The 9,682-nt window shown below is 44.7% G+C and overlaps 1 protein-coding gene across 3 annotated transcripts in view; it reads left to right on the forward strand.

The window, feature by feature from the left end:
* Positions 1 to 9,682, forward strand: part of LOC311146042 (serine/threonine-protein phosphatase 2A 56 kDa regulatory subunit gamma isoform-like) — a 37,031-nt gene that overhangs the window by 23,051 nt on the left and 4,298 nt on the right. For all 3 annotated transcript variants that reach the window (XM_084182489.1, XM_084182487.1, XM_084182488.1), the window contains exons 8-11: positions 5,141 to 5,194; positions 5,536 to 5,706; positions 6,063 to 6,190; positions 7,068 to 7,169. In XM_084182489.1, the coding sequence (XP_084038615.1) occupies positions 5,141 to 5,194; positions 5,536 to 5,706; positions 6,063 to 6,190; positions 7,068 to 7,169 (455 nt within the window). The remainder of the gene's footprint in view (positions 1 to 5,140; positions 5,195 to 5,535; positions 5,707 to 6,062; positions 6,191 to 7,067; positions 7,170 to 9,682) is intronic.

Consider the following 9,682-nt stretch of genomic DNA (forward strand, 5'->3'; position numbering starts at 1 on the left):
TTCAGGCAGTGTGTGGGGGAGGTGAGGGCAGTACCCTGGCTGCTACAAGCTAGCTGGAATCAGATATCTGGCATTCACAAGCCAGAGTTACTATGGCGACAAAGGTCCTTGTCAGGGGCCTCTCGTGCTCTCTGGGCCGACCTCTCGCGCTCTCTGTGTCTCCCGAGTGGCGCAGTGGTCTAAGGCTGTGCCACTAGAGATCCTGGTTCGAATCCAGGCTCTGTCGTAGCCGGCCGCGACCGGGAAACCCATGGGGCGGTACACAATTGGCCCAGGGTAGGGGAGGGAATGGCCGACAGGGATGTAGCTCAGTTGGTAGACCATGGCGTTTGCGACGCCAGGGTTGTGGGTTCGATTCCCACTGTATGAAAAATAAAAAAATAATGTATGCACTCACTTAACTGTAAGTCGCTCTGGATAAGATCGTCTGCTAAATGACTAAAATGTCAATGTAAAATGTGTCTCTCGCTCGCTCTGTGTCCCGCTCGCTCTGTGTCCCGCTCGCTCTGTCTCTCGCTCTGTGTCCCGCTCGCTCTGTGTCCCGCTCGCTCTGTGTCCCGCTCGCTCTGTCTCTCGCTCTGTGTCCCGCTCGCTCTGTCTCTCGCTCTGTGTCCCGCTCGCTCTGTGTCCCGCTCGCTCTGTGTCCCGCTCGCTCTGTGTCCCGCTCGCTCTGTCTCTCGCTCTGTGTCCCGCTCGCTCTGTGTCCCGCTCGCTCTGTCTCTCGCTCTGTGTCCCGCTCGCTCTGTGTCCCGCTCGCTCTGTCTCTCGCTCTGTGTCCCGCTCACTCTGTCTCTCGCTCTGTGTCCCGCTCGCTCTGTGTCCCGCTCGCTCTGTGCGTCTCTGTCGCTTTCTGTCTGTCTCTCTTTCTCTCTGTCTCAATTCAATAGACTTTATTGACATGGCAAGTTAAATTACATACTTCGTCAAAGTATACATATAACAACAGCAATAAAAATAGTAGTAGTGGAAATGGGATTACCATTAACAGCAATATTAATGAAAATAACAATACATTAAAGCAATAGTAGTCGACCAGTCTCAACATGACTGAGAAGACACATTACATGGAATGAAAGCCAAAACAAAACAGGAAATATTATTGACATTACATTACACTTTTCACTGGCTTTCCCTCAGGTTTTGGCAGGAGGACACATTTGGCTTTTCACCCAATAAATATTTTATAGTTTAAAATTCTTTGCACTGAATGATAATTTTGGGAAAGAAAGATTCTCTTAGGTCTGAGTATTTGTCACAGTGTAATAGGAAATGCAGCTCTGTCTCTACCTCTCCCGGGGGCAGAGTGAGCACAGCCTGTCCTCTCTGGGCAGCCAGGTTTGCCTGTGACGACCGGTCTCTATAGCCAGACTGTGCTCACTGAGTCTGTACCTAGTCATTGTTTTCCTCTGTTTTCTATCAGTCACAGTGGTCAGATAGTCTGCCACCATGTACTGTCTGTTTAGAGCCAAATAACATTGAAGTTTACTTTGATTTTATGTGGTGTCTTTCCAATAGGTGACATATTTTTCTGGTTAGTGAACTGAGCCTCAGAACCAGCTGGCCGGTGGGACTCTTCTCTTGTTTCATCTCTTGACATAGTTGAGCTGTGTGATGGAATGTTTTGGGGTCACTTGTTTTTAGATGGTTGTAAAATTTGATGGCTCTTTTTTCTACTCGAATAAGGAGGGGGTATTGGCCCAATTCTGCTCTACGTGCGTTATTTTGAGGTTTTCTTTTCACTTGCAATACAGTTTTGCAAAACTCTGCATGCAGTGTTTCGATTGGATGTTTGTCCCATTTGGTGAATTCATTATTAGAGAGCGGACCCCATACTCCGCTGCCATATAGAGCAATTGGTTCTATAACTGATTGGAACATTTTGAGCCAGATTCTATTTGGAATTGTCTCTTGCTTTGTCTCTCAGCTCATTCACAGCCATGTGTAAGCTACCTGTGTTGCTGATATTTAGTCCTAGATACGTGTAATTTTTGGTGTGTTCTAATTAGGGGTGTAACGATCCATCTACTACATCGATGTATCGATTTATATTCCTATGATCCAACTACATCGATCTGTGCTCGGCGAGTTGGCCTTTTGGACAACATATATCAATCTAACATCGTTTTAAAATGTAATAAATCGATTGTATCGATACTAGGAAATAACCCATTGGATTTAAGCACGTCAGACTTTATATGGATGTTTTTTCTTAGCACTTTTAATGATAAAGGCTTTAAACATTACTCGATTCAGTCTGCCTATCCGTGACGTCATCGCCCCGCGCCAGCAGCGGCGCAAAGACAACAAAACATAGCATGGCGGACGACAGAGGAGAAGCCGACGAGCGAGAAATTATCAAGCCACCATTGCGGTCCTTACAAGAAACAGGAATCTAGGAAACTTCACCTGCACTGTCCAGTATCCAGGTATTTATTTCAGTCACACTGGTTGAATTTTTGGCTAAAAGGTTACTGAATCGATTTCAAGTCACTGAATCGTTTCGGATCGTATCGTTCTAAATGAACCAATATCGTCCTTGAATCGTATCGACAACCACGAATCGTGATACAAATCGAATCGTTGTTAAAACGAATCGTTACACCCCTAGTTCTAATAGAACTGTGTCCAAATAGCCTGACCTTTTTTGGAATATCATTAGATATGTTTTTTTTTTTATTAACGGTCAGAGCCCAGGTCCTGTGCAGATGATCTCGATGCTGCTGTAACCCCTCCTTAGTGGGAGACAGTAGCACCAGGTCATCTTCGTACAGCAGACACTTGATTTCAGTGTTGTGTAGGGTGAGACCAGGTGCTGCCGATTCTTCTAATGTTTTTGCCAATTCATTAATGTAGATGTTAAATAGTGTTGGACTTATTGGGCAGCCCTGTTTCACTCCACGTTCCTGAGAGAAGAAGTATGTTTGCTTGTTGCCAATTTTAACCACACATTTGTTTTTAGTGTACATTGATTTAATAACATCATATGTTTTCCCTCCAATACCACTTTCTATTAGTTTGTAAAAAAAGACCTTTGTGCCAAATTGAATCAAATGCTTTCTTGAAGTCTACAAAACACGAGTAGATTTTGCCTTTGTTTTGGTTTACTTGTTTGTCAATTAGTGTGGAGAGTGTAAATGTGGTCTGTTGTACGATCATAAAAAAAAAAATCTGACTTCTGCTTAGGATGTTGTGTTCATCAAGGAAATGATGTAGTCTGCTGTTTATGATACTGCAGAGAATTTCCCCCAAGTTGCTGTTAATGCAAATTCCTCTAATTATTTTGATAGTCTTTGACTGCTGATTCAAGGATTTGTAATTTTTCTTGTATATCTTGTTGTTCTGGGCTCTTTGTTATATTGCTGTATAGGTTTGCAAAGTGATTTCTCCACATATCCCCATTTTGGATAGCCAATTCCTCATTATGAGGTTTGTTTAATTTATTCAAATTCTCCCAGAAGTGGTTTGATTCTATGGATTCCACAATTACATCCAGCTGATTTCTAATGTGCTGTTCCTTTTTTGTTCTTAGGGTGTGTTTGTATTGCTTAAGTTTTTCCCCATATTGAAGGCGTATATTTTTGTTGTCTGGGTCTCTTTGTTTTTGATTAGATATATATCTCAATGACTTTCTTCGATTTTTTTCAATCATTATCAAACAATTTTTTATTATCTATTATTTTTGGTTTGCTCTTATGTTTCTTTAGATTAGCCAAGGAGGCTTATTTGTCAAATATAAAGTTTATGTTCCAAATGGCCAAATGTACATCTTCATTGCTGTAGGAGAATGTTAAGGCTAAAAAGTTGTCCAGGAGAGATTGTATTTTTTTTTGCAGATTTCTGTACTGTTTGCACTCCATCTATAGGCCTGTTTAGTACCATGTAATTTATTGGGCCCTGATGCTTCATGGTTGGGTTCTGCTCTTCTCAGATACACTGTGATTTTACTGTGGTCTGAGAGAGGTGTTAGTGGGCTGACTGTGAAGGCTCTGAGAGACTCTGGTTTAAGGTCTGTGATGAAGTAGTCCACAGTACTGCTGCCAAGGGATGAGCTGTAGGTGTACCTACCAAAAGAGTCCCCTCTTAGCTTACCATTGACTATGTACAGACCCAGTGTTCGACAGAGCTTCAGGAGCTGTACTCCATTTTTGTTTTTCACTTTGTCATAGTTGTTTCTGGGGGGGGGTTGTTGCTTCCCGGTAGGTGTTTGTCCCCATGACTGTTAATAGTGTCTAGTGGCTGTTCTAGCATTCAGGTCTCCACAGACCAGTATGTTGCCTTGGGCCTGAAAGTGACTAATCTCCCCCTCTAGAATGGAGAAACTCTCTTCATTGAAGTAGGGGGACTCTGAGGGGGGAATGTATGTGGCACAGAGGAAGATGTTTTTATCTGTTAAGAGCCTCCTTGTTGATTTTTAACCAGAAAAAGAATGATCCTGTTTTTATCAATTCAATTGAATTAGTTAGTTCAGATTTATAGCATATTAGCATTCCCCCTGAGTCTCTGCCCTGTGTGATTCCTTTTAATTTGGTGGATGGTACGATTATCTCCCTATAACCTAGTGGACAGCCAGTGGAAACATCACATCTGCACAATGTTTCCTGTAGTACTACAATATCAACATCATCCATTTATCTCTCTCTCAATATTACATTTAAGTCATTTAGCAGATGCTCTTATCCAGAGCGACTTACAGGAGCAATTAGGGTTAAGTGCCTTGCTCAAGGGCACATCGACAGATTTTTCACCTAGTCGGCTCGGGGATTAGAACCAGCGACCTTTCGGTTACTGGCACAACGCTCTTACCCACTAAGCCACCTGCTTATCTATATAACTGTTGTTATACATTGCTCTGTGGAACATTAGAATAATAGCTAGATTACAGCTAGATCTACTGTGTTAGTTTTGTTTTGACCCAGCCTAATGCAAAATGACAACTCCCCTCACAAAAGGTCACTGCTTTGTTATATTGCTGTTATACTGCTAGTATCACGGAGTCCAAAGTATTCCAGTTAATGCAACTTCATAGACTGCCATTATTTGTTAGTGACTATTGTCGTTGTGAATGTCAACACAATGAAGACTGATATGATCAGCCAGGATCACCAGTAATTGTGTCCTGTCGTGTTTTTCTCCTCCCTAGCTGGCATACTGTGTGGTACAGTTTCTAGAGAAGGACAGCACTCTCACTGAACCGGTAAGTCATTACATTTCTCCTCACAAGTAAGGTGTATTGATTACCCCTTCAGTGATGATGTATTCCGTCGTCTCCGACGGTATTGATATTGCAATGCATATCGACCCGTTGATCAAAACTGATAGGTTACACTTTATAACAACTTTTATGAACATTATAAATGTGTATAAATTGTCTTTGCATGTTAATACATGTTTTTTAATAACATACACTATTTAAAATTTACTTTTTTTATAAAGTTAAAGTAAATGTTGATGTTTATTCATTAACATTATTATAAGTGTTACTCACTGATCTATTGGTCAATATCCACTCCACTCCCTGCTCAATATGTCTACCAGGTGGTTATGGCCCTTCTCAAATACTGGCCCAAGACTCACTCCCCCAAAGAGGTGATGTTCCTTAACGAGCTGGAGGAGATTCTGGACGTCATCGAGCCGTCTGAGTTCGTCAAGGTCATGGAGCCATTGTTCAGGCAGCTGGCCAAGTGTGTGTCCAGCCCGCACTTCCAGGTGACTGACCCTAGGCCATGGGAACCCTGTTATTGGTGACCTTTGACTTTTAGTCATTACGGTCTTGTGGGAAAGTGAACATTGAGTAGGGAAATGTTTCCAGTTGGTTCCTAGAACTAAGTAGTCCATTGAAACAAAACAAGAACCAGGACGTAATGGCTGTTCCGCCTGGTTCGACCCTGTAGTGGAAACCAACATGAGGGGTTCTAGAGATATGTTGGAGCAGTTATTTCATGGAAGGACGTTTCACCAATCAACTCCTATTACTCCTCTAACTCTATATGAGCTCTCCTGCCGTTGAAACCAGTGTGAGCTGTCCTGACCGATGGTGCTGTATGCTTTGGGTCACTGTGCAGGTGGCAGAGAGGGCTCTCTACTACTGGAACAACGAGTACATCATGAGTCTGATCAGCGACAACGCCGCCAAGATCCTGCCCATCATGTTCCCGGCGCTCTACCGCAACTCCAAGACCCACTGGAACAAGTGAGTAGCCCGTCCTCCGTCTGGGCCGTTTTCCATTAGGCACCAAAAGGAAGACCACGAACCAAAATGGGGAGGGACTACCTGGCCCAATAAGACATTTTCGCTGTCCTCTGTGTGGCCTAGTAAACGTGACATGATCTGCCCGGTAGGCCACTCACTCCAATTTCTCAGAACATGTAGTGTTTGCCAGACCTGGGTTCAAATACTATTATTTTTTTCTTTATTTTTTTATGTTTTAGCTGCGCTTGATTGACCTTGCCTGGCTTTCGTTATCTTGCCTGGCGCAAAATAACCAATGGAGCAGTCCCAAAAGCGCACAGACATCTGGCACTCCAGGCAGGTTCAATCAAACAAAATTCCAATAAAACGAATTTCGTCCCAGGTCCCTTGGAGGCATATTTCATTTAGCTGAATTTTAATGATTCAAAGTTCACCACCTTACCCAACTGTTTTATGTGTGAATGAGAATTCTTTAACATTTAAGCTGCTCTGAAAGTGCTAGTTTTGACTGCAGGGAGCTTAACATTAGTTCAGACCTACTTTAGTCATTCACCGGGATCTCATTTAGGTTTGGGCTGGAGGACAGGGCTGTCCTTTTAAACCGGACTGCAGACAAGACTCACTGCTGTCTGTCTGTGTCTCTGTCTGTCTGTGTCTCTGTCTCTGTCTGTGTCTCTGTCTGTGTCTCTGTCTGTGTCTCTGTCTCTGTCTGTGTCTGTGTCTGTGTCTCTGTCTGTGTCTCTGTCTCTGTCTGTCTGTGTCTCTGTCTGTCTGTGTCTCTGTCTGTCTGTGTCTCTGTCTGTCTGTGTCTGTGTCTCTGTCTGTCTGTGTCTCTGTCTGTGTCTCTGTCTGTGTCTCTGTCTGTCTGTGTGTGCAGGACCATCCATGGCCTCATCTACAATGCTCTCAAGCTCTTCATGGAGATGAACCAGAAGCTGTTTGATGACTGCACACAACAGTTCAGAGCAGAGAAAAACAAGTATGTAATAGACAATATTCTCATTCAGATTAGCATATCTCAAGTCTTGACTATATATTGTAATGGGAAATAGATTATGATAAAATATGTTAATCCAGATTAGCATATCTCAAGTTTAGACAGTATTGTAATGACTATACATATGAAATATTCTCATTCAGATTTGCATATCTGAAGGACTATACATTGTAATGACTATAATAATGATGGTGGTGATGACTATAGACGGTGGTGGTGATGACTATAGACGGTGGTGACTATAGACGGTGGTGACTATAGATGGTGATGACTATAGACGGTGGTGACTATAGATGGTGATGACTATAGATGGTGATGACTATAGACGGTGGTGGTGGTGACTATAGACGGTGGTGGTGGTGACTATAGACGGTGGTGGTGGTGGTGACTATAGACGGTGGTGGTGGTGACTATAGACGGTGGTGGTGGTGGTGACTATAGACGGTGGTGGTGATGACTATAGACGGTGGTGACTATAGATGGTGATGACTATAGATGGTGATGACTATAGACGGTGATGACTATAGACGGTGGTGGTGGTGACTATAGACGGTGGTGGTGGTGACTATAGACGGTGGTGACTATAGATGGTGATGACTATAGATGGTGATGACTATAGATGGTGATGACTATAGACGGTGATGACTATAGACGGTGGTGGTGGTGACTATAGACGGTGGTGGTGGTGACTATAGACGGTGGTGGTGGTGGTGACTATAGACGGTGGTGGTGGTGACTATAGACGGTGGTGGTGGTGGTGACTATAGACGGTGGTGGTGATGACTATAGACGGTGGTGGTGATGACTATAGACGGTGGTGGTGAGGACTATAGACGGTGGTGACTATAGACGGTGGTGACTATAGACGGTGGTGACTATAGACGGTGGTGGTGATGACTATAGACGGTGGTGGTGATGACTATAGACGGTGGTGACTATAGACGGTGGTGACTATAGACGTTGGTGACTATAGACGGTGGTGGTGATGACTATAGACGGTGGTGACTATAGATGGTGATGACTATAGACGGTGGTGGTGACTATAGACAGTGGTGGTGGTGACTATAGACAGTGGTGGTGGTGGTGACTATAGACAGTGGTGACTATAGACAGTGGTGGTGGTGGTGGTGACTATAGACAGTGGTGGTGGTGGTGACTATAGACAGTGGTGGTGGTGATGACTATAGACAGTGGTGGTGGTGATGACTATAGACGGTGGTGACTATAGACGGTGGTGGTGGTGACTATAGACGGTGGTGGTGATGACTATAGACGGTGGTGGTGGTGACTATAGACAGTGGTGGTGGTGGTGGTGACTATAGATGGTGATGACTATAGACAGTGGTGGTGGTGGTGGTGACTATAGATGGTGGTGGTGGTGACTATAGACAGTGGTGGTGGTGGTGACTATAGACGGTGGTGGTGGTGACTATAGACGGTGGTGGTGGTGACTATAGACAGTGGTGGTGGTGGTGACTATAGACGGTGGTGGTGGTGGTGACTATAGACGGTGGTGGTGGTGGTGACTATAGACAGTGGTGGTGGTGGTGGTGACTATAGACAGTGGTGACTATAGATGGTGGTGGTGATGACTATAGACGGTGGTGGTGGTGACTATAGACGGTGGTGACTATAGATGGTGGTGGTGATGACTATAGACGGTGGTGGTGGTGACTATAGACAGTGGTGGTGGTGACTATAGACAGTGGTGGTGATGACTATAGACGGTGGTGGTGGTGGTGACTATAGACAGTGGTGGTGGTGGTGACTATAGACAGTGGTGGTGGTGGTGGTGACTATAGACGGTGGTGACTATAGATGGTGGTGGTGATGACTATAGACGGTGGTGGTGGTGACTATAGACAGTGGTGGTGGTGGTGACTATAGACAGTGGTGGTGGTGGTGACTATAGACAGTGGTGGTGATGACTATAGACAGTGGTGGTGGTGGTGGTGACTATAGACGGTGATGACTATAGACGGTGGTGGTGGTGGTGACTATAGACGGTGGTGGTGATGACTATAGACGGTGGTGGTGGTGACTATAGACGGTGGTGGTGGTGACTATAGACGGTGGTGGTGATGACTATAGACGGTGGTGGTGATGACTATAGACAGTGGTGGTGGTGGTGACTATAGACAGTGGTGGTGGTGGTGACTATAGACGGTGGTGGTGGTGACTATAGACGGTGGTGGTGATGACTATAGACGGTGGTGGTGATGACTATAGACAGTGGTGGTGGTGGTGACTATAGACGGTGGTGGTGGTGACTATAGACGGTGGTGGTGGTGGTGACTATAGACAGTGGTGGTGGTGGTGACTATAGACGGTGGTGGTGATGACTATAGACGGTGGTGGTGGTGGTGACTATAGACGGTGGTGGTGGTGACTATAGACGGTGGTGGTGGTGGTGACTATAGACAGTGGTGGTGATGACTATAGACGGTGGTGGTGGTGGTGACTATAGACGGTGGTGGTGGTGGTGACTATAGACG

Source organism: Coregonus lavaretus, assembly GCF_964263955.1.
Source record: "Coregonus lavaretus genome assembly, chromosome: 18".
NCBI lineage: Eukaryota > Metazoa > Chordata > Actinopteri > Salmoniformes > Salmonidae > Coregonus > Coregonus lavaretus.